The 21,097-nt window shown below is 39.0% G+C and overlaps 3 protein-coding genes and 1 long non-coding RNA gene across 5 annotated transcripts; 1 reads left to right on the top strand and 3 right to left on the bottom strand.

Annotated features, from left to right (window-relative positions):
* The first annotated feature begins 1,540 nt into the window (after positions 1-1,540).
* On the top strand, positions 1,541-3,343 carry LOC146363462 (uncharacterized). Of its 2 annotated transcripts, XM_084919866.1 has the most exons (3): positions 1,541-1,920; positions 2,076-2,216; positions 2,354-3,343. In XM_084919866.1, exons 2-3 carry the CDS (start codon positions 2,093-2,095, stop codon positions 2,839-2,841), a joined length of 612 nt encoding a protein of 203 aa, XP_084775992.1. In that variant the 5' UTR covers positions 1,541-1,920; positions 2,076-2,092; the 3' UTR covers positions 2,842-3,343. The 2 variants fall into 2 exon arrangements, with proteins under 2 accessions (XP_084775992.1, XP_084775993.1); XM_084919867.1 differs by having other exon boundaries at positions 1,541-2,216.
* On the bottom strand, positions 3,330-6,027 carry LOC146363461 (uncharacterized). Its single transcript, XR_014799268.1, has 2 exons — positions 5,247-6,027; positions 3,330-4,629 (listed from the first exon to the last, which is right to left on the bottom strand). It is a non-coding gene; the product is annotated as an uncharacterized LOC146363461 (long non-coding RNA).
* A 2,158-nt stretch (positions 6,028-8,185) lies between these two features.
* On the bottom strand, positions 8,186-10,459 carry LOC146363460 (major histocompatibility complex class I-related protein 1-like). Its single transcript, XM_084919855.1, has 5 exons — positions 10,398-10,459; positions 9,829-10,095; positions 9,405-9,683; positions 8,972-9,298; positions 8,186-8,749 (listed from the first exon to the last, which is right to left on the bottom strand). The coding sequence occupies exons 1-5, from the start codon at positions 10,447-10,449 to the stop codon at positions 8,724-8,726; spliced, it is 951 nt and encodes a 316-aa protein (XP_084775981.1). The 5' UTR covers positions 10,450-10,459; the 3' UTR covers positions 8,186-8,723.
* Positions 10,460-11,767: 1,308 nt separating this feature from the next.
* Positions 11,768-18,848, bottom strand: LOC146363459 (major histocompatibility complex class I-related protein 1-like). Its single transcript, XM_084919843.1, has 7 exons — positions 18,677-18,848; positions 18,123-18,389; positions 14,033-14,308; positions 13,010-13,339; positions 12,623-12,712; positions 12,384-12,401; positions 11,768-12,265 (listed from the first exon to the last, which is right to left on the bottom strand). Exons 1-7 carry the CDS (start codon positions 18,726-18,728, stop codon positions 12,213-12,215), a joined length of 1,086 nt encoding a protein of 361 aa, XP_084775969.1. The 5' UTR covers positions 18,729-18,848; the 3' UTR covers positions 11,768-12,212.
* Positions 18,849-21,097: the final 2,249 nt, after the last annotated feature.

Genomic DNA, 21,097 nt, shown 5'->3' with positions numbered 1-21,097 from the left:
ATCTATAGTGTTACATCATATTCTATAAGGATGTTATGTGTTTGTAGACTTTCTGCCCAGTTTGACCCATTTAGCAGAAGTCAGCCTGTTTAAGGCTCTGATATCTGTTCTGTATGACTTAAATCAGTTATGACATGGTAGGATTTTCTCACCCAATACAGGAATACTTAATATATCAGTCTACTCTTTATTCTATCAGAAACAGTTATCAGAGCTCGTACACTTTCTTTTTACACATATACGTAAGCATTGAGCCAAATTTAGTAATGCCAACATATTAAAAGAACAATATTTGTCTCTTATGTCTCAGCTATCTTTTACGGTGTGGTCTGCTGGGGCGGCAACATCTCTGCCGGGGACAGGAAGAGACTGAACAGGCTGATTTGAAGGGCCAGCTCTGTTGTAGGATGCCCTCTGGACCCAGTGAAGGTGGTGAGTGACAGGAGAATGTTTGAATGGTTAAGCTGTCATCCCTGTTGGACAACATCTCCCACCCCATGCAGGAGAATCTGACAGCACTGAGCAGCTCCTTCAGTGGCAGGCTGCGGCACCCACGGAGAGGTTTCGCAGGTCTTTCCTCCCCACTGCTGTCAGACTCTACAACAAAGACTTTTGTAGCTGATCAAACCCACACATGTGCAATAAGACTGCTATAAGTGCAATTTTTTTTCTGACAAAGCTGTACTTTTGTATTTTCTTACTCAGCTGTATATAGCATTTGTATTCTATTTTGTTCTATTGTATATATTATTCTATTTCATTATTTTGTTATAGTTTTATCTTATCTTATCTTATTGTATATAGTATTTTATTTTATTCCATTCCAGTGTTTTCTAATTTTTGCTACATAACTTTGCACTTTTGCTGTAACGAAACAAATTTTCCACCTGTGGGACTAATAAAGGTCATCTTATCTTATCTTATATATAATACATCTATATATTAGGGCTGCTCAATTAATCGAATTTTAATCACGATTACGATCTGGGCTTTCAACGATCATTAAAAATGACTGAGCTGATTATTAGCACCTCCCTCGTGCTTTACTCTCGCGCTGCGCCGTGTGGCAAATCGAGTGCACCTCTCTGCATTTCGAACACGTGTCACAACAATTAAGAGGACCCGAGGGAAGCTCGGAAAGCTAAGCAGAAGTTATTTGGAGAGGAGAGTGACTGCCGTTGGTTGAAAAGAGAGGTAAAAAAAACTTCAGTGGTGTGGAAACATTATGGGTTCGCAGAGTCAGACGTGGATCAAGTAGACATAGTGTGTAAACTTTGCTACAGTGTCGTAGCTGCACCACAGAGCAACACTGCAAAGTTCACTAAACATAGATGTTTACATTTTTCATTTATTTTTTATATTGCAAACATTTGCACTGTTATCAGTATTTGCACACTATTTTATATTATTTTTTAAGTCATTATTCAATACATTGTTATTGTTAAATAAATATCGTCAAATAATCGAGATCTCAATTTCAGTGAAAATAATCGTGATTATCATTTTTGCCATAATCGAGCAGCCCTACCTCGTCTGATAGTGGAATTGAAATCAGGACATTTTTTGCTGTGCCACTGTGCTGCCAAGTACCAATAGGGCTTTGGAGCGTGATGTCACGGGAGATGGGCCACGCCCCCTTCCGCCATGACAGTAGGCCAGACAAAGGATACCATTTCAGCTATGGATCGTACGTGTTGTGTTGTCGGTTGCAACGTTAGATCACACGATCGTGAAGGCAAGAAGCTGGATAATGGGCTCTCTTTTCATCGTTTTCCATCCTGGAGGCAATGTGAGGGATCCCATGTATCCGATATTACTAAACAAAGACGTCAGGCTTGGATTGCAGCGGTGAGACGAGTGGATATCGAGTTCTCTGCAATCCCCAGCTTTTTTTGGTTTGCTCACGGCATTTTCTTTCCGGTGAGTTCTAAATTAATTCATATCACTCTTGAAAGGCTTTTAGTGTTATTTTCAATGTGCTGAGGTCATAGATAATGAGATAAAACATGCTAATGTGTGATGCTGCAGAACCACGTCATGTCAACTGAGTAGCTTATGATTTGGCATTATTGCAGGCAAACCAGCATATGAAATGGATGTAACAAATCCAGACTGGGCACCAACACTGCACATGGGGCACGACGACATACCTGTATCAGACTCGGACCGGCACTCAAGGCATACGCAACGGAAGCGAAAAAGAGCACCCATCGGAGGTAAACAACCCCCCCCTCTAAAAACATACTAAATTGCTATCACTGTACACTAATCCGCACATAACTTCCAGATGAATCACACACCTGTCATTGGAATATTGGTGTACATTTACCTTATGTCTAATTTTATCTTACAGGCTTTCGTTATGCAGCTGCAGAGTCTGAAGGTGTGCCCCGTGCAGAAGTGATCGATGAAGATCTGACAGAAGACCAACAACAAAATCACAATGTCATGGAGGCAGTGGACAGCAGTTGTGTTGGACAAGTGGAGGTTGAGGTACCAGCTGCAAATGTGGACAGTGGTGATCGGACAGACAGTGTCACGGAAGCTAAAGGGCAGACGAAGGATTGTGTGTGCAATGAACAGGGCAGAGCAGAAATAAACCGGCTGTTGGAGGAGAACAGACTGCTTCAATCACAGTTGCAAAAGACAGAGCTGAATGAACATTTCTTAAAGGATGATACTGAAAAAGTAAGATATTACACTGGACCACATTGTTATGCTGTCTTAATGTCCCTCTTCAACACTGTCAAAGATTTCCTGCCAATATCGAAGAAACTGACAGGTTTCCAAATGCTCTTACTCACACTAATGCGTCTGAGAGGGGGGGCGTGCATCAGATAAACACATCACAGAGAAATGTGGCATTCTTCAAAAGCTGTTACCAGGGGACGTAGTATTGGCTGACAGAGGCTTTGACATCAGAGATGCTGTAGGAATGATGTGTGCGGAGGTCAAGATTCCAGCTTTCACAAAAGGCTACTGTCAACTTGATGCAAGGGACTTTGAACAAACGAGAGCAATTGCCCACCTGAGAATTCATGTTGAGCGAGTAATAGGTAGTTTGCGCAACAAGTTCAAAATGCTACACACTACAATGCCAATCCGATTACTCATATCATGTGAGGGTGAAGACACAACACTGCTTGATAAGATTGTTAAGGTTTGCTGTGTTTTGGTGAATATGTGCCCCAGTGTGGTTGTCAAACCAGTGCAAAATGAAACCTGCTCTTGTTGAGTATTCATAAAGCTGTTGTGTTGCATGTGTAGTTCATTGTAAATAATTGTACTTTGTGTGAAGTGGTTTCAATAAAACAGAAAAGAATAGTATATTTGTTTGTTTTTTTTATTCTTGATCTGTTCACATGTACTTAGCAAGTACATAAAAATGAAATGCAAACTATTTACATGGCAACACACAGCTGGCATTAATCTTGAACCACAAAATGAAACATTACAGGCTATTTAGAGCAGCACGTTGTTTGGAGAAGTATTTCCCAATAAGTTCAGGAAGGCACACTTTAAGAAAGAAGTCTTGTGCTTGGTTTAAACGCGGTTCCCAGAAATCCACATCAGGGAAGATGCGTATCACAGCAAGGTCTCTCTGTGTCCACACAACGAGGTCACAGTGGTCGTCTGGGTTTCCACTACACTTCCTTATTTCATACGGGTCCACATTACCGATGCACGCAATTTTTTCAAAGTACCGTCTCTTGGCGTCTGGGTGCAATCGGTCGCGATACAGCCCTTTGTCTTTTGCGCTGATTTTGAGCATGGTTCTGGCAGTCCCGATTCCAACACTCCAACACTGTGCGCTTGTTCTGCTTCCTGGCCTACTGACATGGCGCCGCGATCCCACAATGCACTGCGGCGTGACGTCAACTCCAAAGCCCTATATCTTTTACCAAAATCCTTGTGAGGAGGTAACTGTCAGCCACATTTTGTTACTGGACTAACATAACGTAATGAATGCCATACTTGCTAGGGGCAGCATTCAGTTTTAAGAGATAATTCTGTGGTTTATTTAATGTCCTTTTGTGTCAAAACAAACAAATGACTTTCCTGTTTCTCTTTACAAATATTTCAATTAATTAATACGTTAAATTTATGGATTTGTGTCCATACAATCTATATCTTCAAATTATCTTGTATGAAAGAGTACTGACCCTTATGTAATTGACTCCGGATTGATCTTGGCCTCGCATAGAGTTGGTTTCCATCTTTGTCTCTTTTTTTCCATTTTACTGTTAGTTCAGGTGGCTTCACAGGTACTGGAGCTTCCTCTGGCTTCAGCTCACCAAGCATGTCATCGAGGTGTTGGAGCTCATCAATTTGTTCCTGCTGATCAGTCAGATTATCTAGGATCCTTAAAGGATCTTGAATTTCGGAGTCACTCATGGCAGAAAGCAGAACAAACAAACAAACAAACAAACACGCACGCACGCACACACACACAAACAGAATAATCACACAAGACAGAGACCAACAGAGCGGGGCAGAAACAGAGAGACAGACCAATAAGGACAGCAGTAAGAACAGATACAAACAGACTGACGTGGCTCTTAAAAGTGCCTTTAGGAGTTTTTCAAAAAGCAGATGTAGGACGCAATAATAGGCTGATTGATGAAGAACCTGTTTAGAAAAAAAAAGTATTCAGAATTCAGAAGCACCTTATAAATAAATATATACATTAAACCCTATTGTAACGATTTAGATAAACCCTGTTTACTGTCCATTTGTATTTCATTTGCATTTGCAGCATAGATGATCGGTCTGCTATTTAATGATTATGTAATGCTGTTATTAAGTTTTTAATGAGAGAGAGAGAGAGAGAGAGAGCACCAGAAAGAGAGAGCTAGATTGATAGATAACGTCTATCTTGAATTTGAGCATCAACCCAATCTGGCAACACTGACCCTTATTAGAACCCTCAAACTTTACAAAGTGGCAACAACAGCAAACGTCAGCACACACTTCTCTATCACTGTACCCTGGATGATGATATATGATAAGCTTAACTTGATTGGCTAACAGAAATGAATTTAGCTAGCTTACAGCACATGTGGTGTGGCAACATATATGCTATTAAATGTTAAGTCATTCGCTGTTCCACGAAATTGCTAATCTTAACCCATAGAACTGCTAAAAGCAGCTTTGTGAGCTCACTGTTTCGTTTTTTTTTTTTTTTTTTTAGTTTTAAATAAGACAAATAATTTTAAAAAAATCTACAGATTCAGATTCGTACTTACCTGTGGTCAGTGTTGCCAACTCCTCAGTAAGGAAAATCGCTATTGGCTGTCCTAAAAGTCGCTAGAAGTCGCCAAATGATGTCATCGCCTAATTTGCATAATTGGTCATGCTAATATAATTGTAACCTATGTTGTTGGAGAGAGAAATAACATCGTGGAAGAGACATAAAGTGAGTAAAAAACGTCCTAAATGAGGTTAGAATTTATTTAGAACTACAAATTAAATTTCTTTTAGCAATTATTGTTTTTTAATGTCACAATTCCAACCCTGCTCCTTTACCCGGGCCTGGACCGGCAAAAGTGACCCGAAATTGGCACTCTGGTGGAGTTACTTTGTGTGTGAGAGTGTGTGTTTATAAGTAGTTTTAAACCTTGTGATCCACAAAACAGCATAACAGTAAAAGAAGAATTGACTGCATTACAGTCAGTGCGGGAGCAGCGGCTTCGCTCATGCGCGATTCATTTGCCTTTTGGACGCACAGGTGTGAACGTCTCCTGCCCTGATAGCAGCTGGGGGAGGACTATCCTCCGCCTGGGAGCGCTTTGGCACGGGTGAGGTGCCCACCGCAGCACCGCTGCTTGTTGAGAGTAAGAGCGATACGCGTTTTCACGTCAAAAAGTCGTCATAAATAATTCTCCAATAATAGCAGAAAAAGTCGCCAGATTTGTCGCTAGTCGCTTTTTAGAAAAAAAGTCGCTAAGGGGGTCTGAAAACTCGCTAAATATAGCGACAAAGTCGCTAAGTTGGCAACACTGCCTGTGGTACGATCGAGTACGGTGACGTCTTCTTCTTCTTCTTCTTCTTTGTGTTTAACGGCGGTTGGCAACCAATGTAAAGGAGCATTACCGCCTCCTACTGTTCCGGAGTATGGGTCAGACAGTGAGTTCACAAGCTGTATCAAAAAAAAAAACAAAAAAAACCCCTACACTCTTTCATAAACACCTATAGCCTTCAGAAACCCCACCAGTTCCCTCACCTGTGCCCTATTACCCTCCAACACACTCTTCAGATTAAATTTCCCAATTCCCCGCTCCTTCAACCTATTCTGCAGAACTGTCCTCTCCACATCATAACCCTTGCATCGCAGTATTACATGCTCTACTGTCTCCACCTCCTCCTGGCACACTCCACAAAGCCCCGTCTCATGTTCTCCTATCATCTGTAGTGTTTTATTTAATGCACAATGTCCCAGTCTAAGCCTGGTAATGACCACCTCATCTCTCCTATTACCCCTATACAACCTACTCACTGCCACCTCCTTCTTAAGATGATACAATTGCCTGCCCGTACTCCCTGAATCCCACCGCTTCTGCCACTCCTGAACAACCTGCCTCCAAACAACACCTTTCGCTTCAGATCCACTGCTTGTAATTTCCATCTCAGTCCTATTTTTAGTCAACGCTCTTTTCGCCAACCTATCCACCTTTTCATTTCCACTGATCCCTACATGAGCTGGCACCCAAAGAAAGTGAATATTGCCACCACAACACCTTATTCTGCTGACAGTCTCCAGAATAGCATACAGCATACGGTGACGTCACTGCCGCTCATCTAATATGATAAAAAAAAATAAACTTTCTCAAAAATAAACAAGTGAGTCGCTGTGAATTCTTTAACAGCACCGAAAATGTTTTTGCCTAATAAAAAAGCTGTTCTTTTTTATTTGTTTAATTAAATTTTATTTAATACGTAAGAGCGTGATTAGCCAAAGCAGACGGTAAAATGACTGCATGTATTCAGAGGAGTTGGAGAAGATATGTTACAGCTGTAGCAGAATGATCGACAGGTTAAAAATGTAAATGGATTTCCAAATATGAAAAGGATTGTAGAACAGTTTATAAAACCGGTGCAATAAATTCACCCAATCGCTAGCTGTGCCATTACCCAGCATACATCACTCACTCCATCAATGCAAGAACCGATACACAAATAACAGCCTGTAATTAGTTTTATCTGCAGTAATTTTCTCTCAGATAGTTGCCTGCATTATATAATTTATTGTGTTCCGTATAGGTCGTTACAATGTGATTTGGAAAATGTCTAAATATACCGACAACAGGCACTTCCGCGGCAATCTCTTCAATCGGAGGACCCTTCACGTCAATTCCCGACGCGAGGGGGGTACCCTGCGCGTCCATAAGTGAAGCAGAGGGAGCCTGACCATGCGTCACACGTTTGACGAGTTGGGAGTGAGAATGTGTTGGCTGAGCAGCTGTTGCTCTCAGTCCCCAAATCACGGCTGAAACTGAGAGGAGACCGAGCGTTCTTTATCGTGGCTCCAAAGCTTTGGAATAATCTTCCTCTTCACATTAGGCAATCAACATCAGTGCTGGTTTTTAAATCCAGATTGAAAACGCATTTTTATTCGCTGGCTTTTGACTCAGTGGTTAAATGACTTGTATTTACTTATATTTTATTGTTTTTGCTATGTTTATTATTTTATCGTATTTATTATTCTTATTGTATCTCTTATATTTCTATTGTTCAGCACTTTGGTCAGCCTTGTGTGTTTTTAAAGTGCTATATAAATAAACTATGATGATGATGATATTTACAAATACCGGTTGCCTGTGGTGTTCCAGTTGTATTCTTCTTTAAGGGGATTTTGTTAAATTAATGATACAATCAGATAACACATCAGGATTACTTAAAGAGCCGAATGATTGGAAGTGCAGCAAGACAACAGAAGTAAAGTTTCACTGATGGAAATTTTTCACATATACACAGAAACAATTCATCCATTTTCTTAACTTCTCATAAAAGGGTCTATGAGGGCTTGTAGAATGGTTTGATTATGACTATCCTCTAGAGAACTAAAGGAGAAAAATCTTTTGAGAGAAATATATTTAGTAGAGCTGGAAACTCAATGCCAAGGTGCACTGAAGCTTTTCTTGCAGCACATAGTAAACCAACACCTTACTGAGATACAGTGGGCATTTACTGTAGATTTTGAAGATTTTAAAATCCATCCTACCTTTTAAATGAATCTATTTTTAATATGGTCTGCCTATTGTAATACATAATCAAATACATAATTGGATACATACTTGGAATACGTTATCTGTTTTATGAACAGATTTTTTTCTTTAACCTTCAGTTATAGTAGGCACTCTGTCAATATCCACTTGCATTCAATTCAGTTCAGTTTTATTTCTATGGCACCAACAGTTTCCCCAAGGTGCTTTATATTGCATGGTAAAGACTCCACAATAATACAGAAAAACCCCAACAATCAGATGACCCCCAATGGTGTCCTTGGCAGCAGTGGGAAGGAAAAACTGCCTTTTAACAAGAAAACACCTTCAGCAGAACCATCTGCTCTGACCAGGTTGGTGTGAGGGGAGGTAAACAAGACAAAGAGATGTTGTGGAGGAGGGCAAGATATGAATAATAAAAATGAATAATGCAGACACATACATATATTACATCTGATGAACCCCGGGAGAATCCTGTGATTGTCTATGTGCTCTGTGGATTCAGAGTTCAGAGCTGGTGTCAGGAGCTGTAAGATCCAGAACATACTGTTAGTCCACTGATCTTGAACTGGATTCTGTCAATAAAAATAACTGGTACAGTACGAAAACACATTATATTAGAAGTAAATAGTTTTCCTTTTTTAAGGGTTTTTATACTTGGCTCTAAATTCATTTTAAGCAGCTGGTGATTGGACATCTACCTTGAAGGCAGTCACCTGCATGTGTTAACTGACTAACAGATTTCTCACCTTCATTTCTTAATTCAGTTTTCCTCCAGTTGGTTCTGATTACTGATTTATTCATTCTGGTGATGATGTCATCCTCACTATCAGAGAGCTGAAACACACAGTCGTATCTACACCAGTCTTCAGGTGTGACTGATGAAATGTTCAAGTCAACTCTCATCTGGAAGGTCCCATCATGATTGGATAGGATCTCTTTGTGGTCCACATACTCATGGATCTCCTCTCCATCTTTCCTCCAGAACATCACGGCTCTGTCAGGATAGAAACCTGTAGCGTGGCAGCTGACTGGAGAGGAGGGAGTCTTCTGTAGGAGAGACACCGAGGGAGGAACTGGACAAAGATGTATTTTAAATAATGAAATTATTTAATCATAATTAAAATATATATTTTTCAGATATATTTTCCTGTGGAAAATGAAAAAAGAATGTTAGTTTACCTTTTCTATTCAGAAAATGTTTTGCATAGTTCAAAGGTATCTTCATCCCATCAGGGCACATATTTTTTAAAAAGTACTTCAGTAAACTATTTTTGGCCATGTTTGCATTCCACTTTTTTTTTGTGATTTCAGCCTCCACATTTGAAGTGATCCATGTCCCAGTCTCAAGGTCAAATGCAATGAAGTCTTCTCCATTATATCCAAATAGATTAAAACCATTAATCTTTTCAGTCTCATCGTCCCATTCACAGCCTAAAATCTGCTGGATAAGGTGGGCACCTGAAGGAGAAACAAGGTTGAACTAAACCAGAATGAGATTCAGGATCCCTCCTATTATAAGTGCTATTATATATTTCAAAGTTTTTCTCAACCTCTTCAATAAATGTACCCAGATATTATCAAGTAAATAATAAAAATAACGTACCCTCAATTTCATTTGAGTGCTGCTTGAAAATTCTAGTTTCATCAATCAAGATTTGCTGATAATTCATGCAGTTCTTAGTGTATGTTTCCCATTGCCGAGGATCATCTTTTATGAACTCTCTTACCCAGTCTTGTTGGGGTTCTAATGTTTTCATGTTTATGTTGTAGGAACCCATCATAACATCATCAATAGTTACCACTGCTAAATAATCAGGGGTATTCGGGAATTCAGAAGATATCATGACATAAAACTTCCAGGAGTGTTTTGCTGTAAGAGAAACAGAATTTGTTAATTTTTTTCACTAGTTGTCATGTCAGCAAGTGAGAATGAGTTTGGCTCTGTTTCTGCTTGCAGAGTCGTATTTAACTAGTCTGTATTTAGTTGTTGGTCCCCAGTTTTGTTTACTCAGTTGATTAGGTAGACCCTGCTGCTGACTCATCTTTATCACACACTTTTGCTCCATGTTTTTCTCTTTAGGCTAATTTTAATTTCTAATTTAGTTGATAACAATAGTCTCGTAAAGCAAATTAGAAACTAAAATATATCTTGATTGTTGATCATGATCTTACCTGAAGATGCAGCATGACATAGGAAAAGGAGTATCGTTAGCTCCTTCATCATGTTTAGACAGCTGGATTCACACTGAACAACTGAGAGAAGTGTGAGATGGTTTTACAGGTTTGTTCAGTCTAAAAATGTTTCCTGGTTTGCTGGAGTTTTTTGAATGGCTCAACGTCAACGGACACCCTGCAGAATAACATGGACTTTGCTCCGACTAATACTATTTCAGTTTAACTGGTTCAGTAATGAAATGAAATAGGCTTCTTTGTTATGTTCAAAACTTTTTTTTACATTTTTACTTTGATTCATTTGTTGCTGCTTGTATTGTGCAAAGTTTAAAATAAAGTAAATCATGCAAAACATAAACTGAAACTTTAAAGACGTGCACCATAGCCATGACTGAGCCAACAAATATGTTGGTGTTCACAAGTAACTTCTATATAGAGCTTCATATAGGTACACAAATATTGTGGGTTTATTTTGGCTATCGTATATTGTTCTGTGTGTTTTGAGATATTCGCCTCTGCTTTTCTGCTGCTAAACTCCACAGCATACCTATGTTAAAGGCTGAGCATTTTCGAAAAAGTAAAATGAACTTTTTTATTTTTTTAATGTTAACATTTTCAGCTACAAAGGAGTTTACCAGACAGTTACTATAGTTTATTATGCACTTTGAATTATTAAGACTTGTGGTGGAGCCTCAGTGGGTTTCCAGTAGTGTACTAAGATAAAGATGTGTACAAGAAAACCTCCTTTTAAACGTCTTTTAATCTCTAGCTGTCATCTGTAGCCGTTTCCATTGTTTAAAAAAAATTACTAAACCTGTTTCATCAGTTCCTGCTTCTATGCTCCATATGAATAACAAGAAAATGTTTCCAATTTCCTTGTTATTAACCCAGGTGTTGGCTTATTTGCATTTGCAAATTAGCATCTGACTTCCTTGTAAGTTTCTTAAAGATCTGCAGAGTAAACAGGAAGCACTCCGAGAGCCCAAAACTCTGCCAAGGTGGATGCAAAACACCAAACACCAAAAAACATAATTTCCTTGGCACAGTTCAAAAGTTCCATGTGTAATGGAAATGTGGTTTTAACACACGAGATAACAAACAATTCATCCAGACAGCTTGCAAAGTAAGAAAACTGAAACTCCTAGAATTTTTTTTTTTTTACAGAAAATTGTATCAAGGTGCACAGGCCGTATAAACGATTTTCATAGTAAGGTGCATAATTACAATGAATTACAATTAAACTATGTAACAATAGGCATAATGTAATTTTTCACATAGAAACCAACTTTAAATATAATATCTTTATTGATTATGTATTTTTTAGTAAATAAACATTTATTTCCAAGAGGAAAAAAATGAAAGTAATGAAGTAAACAAAAAAAAATTGTACTTATTTCTACAATGTTATCTTAATAGTCCCATAACTGAGTTAAGAAGGTCTTTTATGCAGCCTTAGTGAGTTTGTGACAGCTTCAAAAATTCTTTATTCAATAAAAGCAAAAACAAACGAACTTGATTGTAAATAATAGACAGTAAATAAACACTGATGTGTCCAAACTGTGCAATCAATAGTGACTCAAGCACACACACAAATGTACATATCTGTTTATTTATTTGCACTGTATTTTCTTTTTTTATTAGAATTTTATTTTCAACTTTTGTATTTCTGTGAATAGTTAGATTGCTTTCTTTGCTTTCCATGCTTTTCTTTGCACTGAATGGGACAGCATGTAATTGCATTGTGCTTTTGACATAATGACAATGAGTCTGATTCTAAACTCTCGATGTCACTGTATGTCCGGGAGCTGTGTTTGCTTATGTGGTCTCTGGATTCAGTCTCTCAGAGAGGTCAGAGATGTTGACAGGTGCTGTAAGATCCAAAACACATTGTAAGTCCACTGATCATTGATTGGATTTTATCTATAAAAAAGAAATAGCAATTGCAATATAAATAAAATGTTTCTTTTCCCTACATGTTATACTTACACAAGTTGGTGCTTTTGCCTAAAACAAAATGGAAAAACAGATAATTTCAGTTCTTACATTTTTAAATATAAAAGTCTTCCTTTCTATACTAAACCATGATCTATGTAGCAAACCAAATCTTGATTCTTAAAGAGAGAATACAGAGAGAATTACTGTGCGTGGTACTGCTGCTGTTTTTTTTATTATCTTCAGTTTTGCACAGTGGTAAAGAACACCAGCTCAACTCTTTAACTGCTTACCTTTCTTTCTTTTGTAACCAGCAAATCCAACAACAACAGTGACGATGACAACAAGAACAACCATGGCAGTGATGATAGGAATGGATCTGTCTAAAATACAAATAAACCAACAATCATCTGCAGTTTATAAGAAAACATTCTCCTCTAAACCAAAAACTGGTGTGAGGTAATAAATATAAAGTGGGATAGACCAGGGATTGGTTGTCACAATTCTTACTTTCACATGAATTGCTGATCATTGAAACATCTTTCAATATCCATTCCTTATCAAATCTAGGAATAAAGTGTTGGCTCAAAATCGGTATCAAGGAACAAGCAATGTGACAATCAACCCTGTTATTACAACTGAAATGAAGCACAACCATCTGACAGTATTGTTTTTCTCACCTTCATCATTTCCAGTTTCACCTTTGTCCCAGTTGGTTCTGGTGATTGATTGATTCAGTCTCGTGACAACATCGTCCTCAAAACCAGAGAGCTGAAACACACAGTCATACCTTCTCCAGTCTTCAGGTCCGATTGATGAAATATCCAGGTCAACACTCATCTGGAAGGTCCCATCATGGTTAGGGAGTATCTCTTTGTGGTCCACATCCTCATGTATCTCCTCTCCATCTTTCCTCCAGAACATCATGGCTCTGTCAGGATAGAAACCTGTAGCATGGCAGCTGACTGGAGAGGAGGAAGTCTTCTGTAGGAGAGACACTGAAGGAGGAACTGGAGAGACATTCTATGTTACAGCAACAGTTTTAGTGTCACATCCCATTGTTTGAGCTACTTGTAACTCTTAGGCCTTGGATACTGGGCACCAGTTAGACTTTCATGTAATGTCAAAAATGTTGTGGAGAAAAATGATAGTAACATGATATGTAAATATATGTAAAACCTTAGAAATGGTAATGATTATGTTAAACATGTCTATTTGCATGTTATAATGACAGTAATCAGACATCAAAGTATTTTCTGTAATTATCTCAACATGCACAAATGAAGCAACATTTTATCAACTTTTTATTAACCCTAAATTTTTTTTTGTAAAAAATTTCAGTACTCAATGATTAATTGTACTTACAGTAAAAAAAAGAATAAATGACAATACTTTACATATTTTATTCATTAAAACATGTAAAGTATTATAAGATGTATTTTTTAAAAGGTTTCTGGCCTCTTCCTCTCTCTCTCTCTCTCTCTCACACACACACACAGACATATCTCTCTCTCTCTCTCTCTCACACACACACACACACACACACACACACACACACACACACACACACACACACACACATCTCTCTCTCTCTCTCTCTCTCTCTCTCTCTATATATATATATATATATATATATATATATATATATATATGTGTGTGTGTGTGTGTGTGTGTGTGTGTGTGTGTGTGTAATGTCACTGTACCTTTTCTATGCACAAAACTTTCAGCATAATTCATGTACATGCTGGACCATGCCGGGAAAGTAGTTGCGAATACGTTCTTCCAAAACCCCTTATTGGCATGTGCGTTCCATATTTGTTTTGTGATTTCAGCCTGTGGGTTTGAAGAGATCCATGTCTCTGTTTCTATGTCCAGTGCAATGAAGTCTTCTCCATTATAACCAAACTGTTTAATCCCAGTGACCTTTTCAGTCTCATCTTCCAACTCATAACCAGTCAACTCCTGGATTATGTGAACACCTGAGAAAGAGAGACTGAACTATTATTCAGGGTCCAACACAATTTAAAGTAACTGATATTACACTTATAGTACATATTTTCATAACAGTAACTTATCACAGCCTAATGATCATCTCCCAATACCAATTTCCAGACTATGTAGCAATCATCGCACTGTCACAAATGTGACAAGACTGCAAATAGTCAAGTAAATTGGACTCCACAGCCATGCTAGCAGTTGCACCCTGTTGTTACACTAATATCAAGATGCTCATGTTAACATGTTTATGATTAGCTGACAATGCTCACAACATCACCTGAAAAATTGTTTTATTTGGTCTTATACGCTATTGTTATCAGCTATATTTAACACTACAATACAGTATGGAAATTTAAGCAGTTTTGTACATTTTAAAAGATTTGAACAGAAGAATGTTTCTTTTCTTTTTTCAGGTCATAGGTATGCTTACAGGGAGCTATTATGCTTCCTCACTGCTCTTTGCATGTGGCACAGTACGACTAAAAGTGCGAGTGATATAAAACATTTTGCAACTTTGCCCTTTAGGATTGCAATGCAAGTTGAGGTGTGAACACATGGTAGTGTTGTTTTAGTGGTTTTATTCTCTTTGCACTAGTCATCCTTAGAATTGTTCTATCTAAAAAAAAAAAAATCAAACAAAAAAAGGAATACAAGTAAACATGTCTGTGAAGGCTCTCAGTCATCCAGGTCATCGTAGTCAAAGGAGCTTGCAAGGAAAGCGTCTGGACTTCTTTAAGTTTACTTGAAGACGTTTCACCTCTCATCCGAGAAGCTTCTTCAGTTCTAAGGTCAAATGGTGGAGAGTCCCAGATATAAACCTAGTGGGAGTATCCCCCCACAGAGGGACAAAAGGACCCCCTGATGATCTTCTAATCGCCTGAGCCAAGGTGTGAAACTGGGTGTGGGTCCCAATCAGCCAGAGTTTCGGGTGTGTTCATTGTGAAACCTGGCCCCACCTTATCATGCGAATTCCTGAGGTCAGATGGCCCAGGATGTGAGTGGGCGTTAAGGCGTCTGGGAAGGGATCTCAAAACTGGATTATAGATGGCAGAGAGTTGGTGTCGTAAACCCCCGCCTCTGTTCAAAGATGGTCGCTCACAGTGGACATAGATGGCTTCTTTCACTCCTCTTTCAAACCATCTGTCCTCTCTGTCCAAAATGTGAACATTGGCATCCTCGAAAGAGTGTCCTTTATCCTTAAGATGCAGATGGACTGCTGAGTCTTGTCCTGTGGAGGTGGCTCTTCTGTGTTGTGCCATGCGCTTGTGAAGTGGCTGTTTGGTCTCTCCAATGTACAGGTCTGGGCATTCCTCGCTGCACTGTACAGCATACACCACATTGTTAAGTCTGTGTTTTGGCGTTTTGTCTTTCGGGTGAACCAGTTTTTGTCTGAGCGTGTTGCTGGGTCTGAAATGCACCGGGATGTCATGCTTGGAGAAAACTCTCCTAAGTTTTTCTGATACACCGGCTACATAGGGGATGACAATGTTGTTGCGTCTGTCCTTCTTATCCTCCCTCGTTGGTGTCTGGTCTTCTTTTCTGTGCCTCTTTGCTGACTTTAAGAACGCCATTTCTCCACAACAGTTGCCCATAGTGGACCTCATCACAGCCACAGAATCTGCCATACGGATTAATAAATTATCACAGACAGAAGCAGAGCAAATCAGGATGAAAGTCTCAGCCACGCTCTCCAGTGCCAAAGTCCCTCCATCCAACCTCACAATACAGGAAAAGAAGGCCGTCGCTTCCCTGAGCAAAGACCACAACATCACGGTTTTACCAGCTGATAAGGGAAGATGCACCGTGGTCCTAAACACTACAGATTACCATACAAAGATCACTACTCTCCTCAGTGACAACAATACCTACGAAGCCTTAAAGCGAGACCCCACAAACAGCTACAAAAAGAAAGTTATAGTTTGCCTTCAAGACTTTGAAAAGGACAAAATTATTGACCGCCTTACATATCACCGCCTTTACCCAGGGGATGCCATACCCTGCATCTACGGACTTCCTAAAATCCACAAGGAAGCTGTCCCACTCAGACCCATAGTCAGTAGCATAAACTCAGCCACTTATAACATTGCTAAACACCTTGCTACCATCCTTGCTCCTCTTGTGGGGAACACCCCACACCACATCAAGAACTCCACCGACTTCACCGACAAGGTCCAGAAACTTACCCTGGATCCAGATGAAACCATGGTGTCCTTTGATGTAGTCTCTCTCTTCACTTGCATACCCACCACGGAGGCCGTGGAGACTGTCAGAAAACGACTACAAGAAGACAGCTCCTTGGAGGACAGGACCAACTTCACACCCGATCAGATTTGCACACTGTTAGACCTCTGCCTCACCACTACATATTTCAAATACAACGAAGGCTTTTACAGACAAAAACATGGCTGTGCCATGGGCTCCCCCGTGTCACCTATTGTAGCCAACCTTTACATGGAGGAAGTGGAAAGGAAGGCTCTTGGCTCTTTCAAAGGAAGAGTACCCAGCCACTGGTACCGATATGTGGACGACACCTGGGTCAAAATCAAGACACAAGAAGTGGAATCCTTCACTGCGCACATTAACGCTGTGGATAAAAACATCAAGTTCACCAGGGAAGACACAAAGGACAACTGTTTGCCTTTCCTGGACTGCGCTGTGCACATTGAAGAGAACGGCAAACTCAACATCGAAGTTTACCGGAAGCCCACACACACGGACCAGTACCTCCTCTTTGACTCCCATCACCCCTTTGGAACACAAACTTGGAGTAATTAGGACCCTACACCACCGGGCAGAACATGTTCCCTCTAAGCCTGAAGGAAAAAAGAAGGAACACACACATGTAAAGGAAGCACTCAAAACGTGCGGCTATCCTAAATGGGCGTTCTTAAAGTCAGCAAAGAGGCACAGAAAAGAAGACCAGACACCAACGAGGGAGGATAAGAAGGACAGACGCAACAACATTGTCATCCCCTATGTAGCCGGTGTATCAGAAAAACTTAGGAGAGTTTTCTCCAAGCATGACATCCCGGTGCATTTCAGACCCAGCAACACGCTCAGACAAAAACTGGTTCACCCGAAAGACAAAACGCCAAAACACAGACTTAACAATGTGGTGTATGCTGTACAGTGCAGCGAGGAATGCCCAGACCTGTACATTGGAGAGACCAAACAGCCACTTCACAAGCGCATGGCACAACACAGAAGAGCCACCTCCACAGGACAAGACTCAGCAGTCCATCTGCATCTTAAGGATAAAGGACACTCTTTCGAGGATGCCAATGTTCACATTTTGGACAGAGAGGACAGATGGTTTGAAAGAGGAGTGAAAGAAGCCATCTATGTCCACTGTGAGCGACCATCTTTGAACAGAGGCGGGGGTTTACGACACCAACTCTCTGCCATCTATAATCCAGTTTTGAGATCCCTTCCCAGACGCCTTAACGCCCACTCACATCCTGGGCCATCTGACCTCAGGAATTCGCATGATAAGGTGGGGCCAGGTTTCACAATGAACACACCCGAAACTCTGGCTGATTGGGACCCACACCCAGTTTCACACCTTGGCTCAGGCGATTAGAAGATCATCAGGGGGTCCTTTTGTCCCTCTGTGGGGGGATACTCCCACTAGGTTTATATCTGGAACTCTCCACCATTTGACCTTAGAACTGAAGAAGCTTCTCGGATGAGAGGTGAAACGTCTTCAAGTAAACTTAAAGAAGTCCAGACGCTTTCCTTGCAAGCTCCTTTGAATACAAGTAAACGTACCACGGAAACATGTAATTATTAACATACCTTTAGTTTGGTTTGTGTGCTGCTTGAAACTGGCAGTTGCAACTTCTAACATCTGCTGATAAAGTATGATCATCTGACCATGCTCTGTGCATAGCTGGAGATCCTCTTTCTTCACTTCTTTTGCCCAGTCCTGTCTGGGTTCAGGTTCATTCATGTTGCTGTCATAGTAAGCAATCATAACATCCTCAACATTTACCGCTGCCAAATATTCGGGAACATTTCGGACTCCAGACGATATCATAAAATACATCTTAAAGGAGCGTATTGCTGTGGGACAAATAGAATTTAAGCCATTTAAACATCATTCAGAGTTGTGACAAATTGAAATGTCCTTACATTATACTCAGTATATTGTGAATTAAACATATTAAACTGTCTTGTATTGAATTCAGTATTATAACAAGCACTAAGCATACCTTTTGGTTAATGTCACAGTTGCCACATTATTACTGTTTACACATCATCTAATTTATGATTAGCTTTAAAAGCCTCCAGCGTAATAGTTTAAGCAAATTCCAAACAAATATACTTGTTAAAATGGATCACGATCTTACCTGCAGATGCAGCATGGCAGAGGAGGAGGAGAACCATAAGTTTCTTCATCATGTTTAGAGAGCTGGCACAGAACTGAAGAAGTAGGAGAAGAGTTAGAGAGTTTTATGTGTCTGTTCAGCCCAAAGATGTTTCCTGGTTGAGATTACATTCTGAGTATCTGAGGCATGTTTGACTTGGACTGATTCCCTACAGCTCCTTGTTTTAACAAACACTACTTCAGTTTGACTGCTGTATAGAGTTATTTTGGGTTGTGTATTCAATAGGGACCTTTTCACAATTCAAGTGTATGCTCAGGGTATTTTTCTATTAAGATGTTTACCTTTGCTTGTCTGCAGTTAAAAGCCAAAGTAGATCATTCATCTATCCAGGAATTCTCTTCCGCATACCCAATCCAAATCACATCATTTACACAGAATGTGACACACTGGACTTACTCAACTTGACACCTGCAGAAGTTTTACTAATGACAAAAAGTAGAATACCTTTAATTAAGAAACTCCATGATAAATTGTGAAATACAAATTGGTATACAAAAGAAAACAAATATTTGTAGCAGTTTACCTACTTTTATTCAGTTTATAATTCCAGAATGAATGGGAAACAAACAAAACAAAACTTAAAACTTAAAAGATTATTTGTGTCCCACAGCTTTACTTGATAAACAGGTGGCTAGATAGAGGGAAAGAGAGAGAAAAAAACCTGATCGACCCGATTGGTTGGATTCACATCCATAACAAAAAGATGTCTGAAATGATTACATTTCAGAGACATTTTGATCTAACTTCCTTATAAGTTTCATGTAGGTGTGAAAACATTGATGTGCTTGAGCAACATGTGAATAGTTGGAGCCACCTGGTGGATAAATAATGCAACTGTATTGTTAAGGTTCTCATCACTGCATCCCAACTGAAGGTGGTTCGCATGATCAATGTTAACATGCATTTTTATTATAAGCACTATTAGCATGTAGTCTGAAAGTTGAATTTTTACACCAAGGTAACTTTATTCACGAGTACCACTTTTGTTAGGATGCTAAGAGAATACCAGCTAACTAGTCAGGTGCCTTCTGGCTCTAATGTGTTATAGCTGTATGACATAACTGTTATAACACACTGCTCATGTTGACTGTGTGCTTGTTTTAATTGTTTTTCTGTGTGTATGTTTGTTTATTGGTTTGCCTTTCAGTCCATTTTCCATGCAGAAATAGTTCCCCTGTTAACTGATGTAACTAGTATTTGACTGCTATTCTAATATATATATGTATATATATATATATATATATATATATATATATATTTTTTTTTTTATCATTTTAACACTTTTTAGTTAATATAGATAATGTGTCACAAATGGATATAAATCTCTCTGAAATGTGTTAGGTTTTATATTTTATTGGCTTGTATGGTTTCAGAGGTTTTTGATAACCCATAGGTGTGCCATACTAGCAAACTAGTGTCATTTTACCATCTTTGGGACAAATAAACAAAACAAACCTTTATATCTGTTACTTCAGCTGGTTAAAACCCTGGTATAACACATTGTCTAAACCAAAGCAGTTTATATATTCTTAGTTTCACCTGCAGAAAAATAATGTTGCTTCCACTTAAGATTAGATATGATTAGATCAGTTTAAAAGCAAAACAAAATAATTATTTCATTTTAGCTTAAAAACATGTTTAACAGCTTGAGCAGCATGGCCCTCCGGTCAAGTCTAGTCTGAGTCCTTTATGTACACACTTTCATGTTGTCCCTGCATCTGACTGTGTTCTCTCTGAGTACTCCTGCTTCCTCAGCAGTCCAAATACATGTGTGGGTTAAGGTTAATTAGTCATTCTAGGTTAGCTGCAGGTGTGAGTGAGAATCTCTCTTAGCCCTGTGACAGACATAAACGTACAGAACAAGCTCTAAAAAATAATAACATGGATAATGGTTTTTCACGAGGTAAATTGTAGGTTTTATTGTTAAATGGTATTTATGCATTTCAGATTATTTTATAGAGAAATGTGAAAATGATATAATCAATACTATAAATAATTAATTTCTTCTGGGAGTAATTAAGTAATTCTTATCAATTCCCATCCCTAGGTAAGAACATAATACATCTAGCACAGATTCTTTAATACCAACCCAATTGTAGACGATAAAGGAGATCAGATAGTGCTAATGGATAGTGATAAGTTGGTATTTATAAAATAAATAAATTAAGTTGAAAAACTGTAATTTTAAGTTTAGAAGGTGGTTAGTGTTTTTGCATAAAAGTAGAAAAAAAGAACAAAACAAAAAACCCAGAATAATCACATACTGGATACAAAAATACCAGAAATGAAAATACCTGTCATTATGAAAAAAAGAAAAGAAAAGATCAACAATTGCCTTTGCTCTTTTTATTATGTAGGTGAAGATATCTGTATTTGTCCATC

This window comes from Perissodus microlepis, chromosome 22 (genome assembly GCF_051167445.1).
Source record: "Perissodus microlepis isolate ML-2025 ecotype Zambia chromosome 22, ASM5116744v1, whole genome shotgun sequence".
In the NCBI taxonomy this organism is placed as follows: Eukaryota; Metazoa; Chordata; class Actinopteri; order Cichliformes; family Cichlidae; genus Perissodus; species Perissodus microlepis.
Note: the sequence above shows the minus strand (reverse complement) of the source record. Positions and strands in the feature narration are given on the sequence as shown.

Excerpts from the sequence above, each read along its gene's own strand:
- LOC146363462 (XM_084919866.1), top strand. The coding sequence starts at position 2,093 with ATGGATGTAACAAATCCAGACTGGGCACCAACACTGCACATGGGGCAC. Across the intron at positions 2,217-2,353 it reads AAAAAGAGCACCCATCGGAG|GCTTTCGTTATGCAGCTGCA; the intron begins GTAAACAACCCC and ends TTTATCTTACAG.
- LOC146363460 (XM_084919855.1), bottom strand. The coding sequence starts at position 10,449 with ATGATGAAGGAGCTAACGATACTCCTTTTCCTATGTCATGCTGCATCT. Across the intron at positions 10,096-10,397 it reads ATGTCATGCTGCATCTTCAG|CAAAACACTCCTGGAAGTTT; the intron begins GTAAGATCATGA and ends TTTCTCTTACAG. Across the intron at positions 9,299-9,404 it reads ACATTTTCTGAATAGAAAAG|TTCCTCCCTCGGTGTCTCTC; the intron begins GTAAACTAACAT and ends ATCTTTGTCCAG.
- LOC146363459 (XM_084919843.1), bottom strand. The coding sequence starts at position 18,728 with ATGATGAAGAAACTTATGGTTCTCCTCCTCCTCTGCCATGCTGCATCT. Across the intron at positions 18,390-18,676 it reads CTGCCATGCTGCATCTGCAG|CAATACGCTCCTTTAAGATG; the intron begins GTAAGATCGTGA and ends TTTGTCCCACAG. Across the intron at positions 13,340-14,032 it reads AAGTTTTGTGCATAGAAAAG|TTCCTCCTTCAGTGTCTCTC; the intron begins GTACAGTGACAT and ends ATGTCTCTCCAG.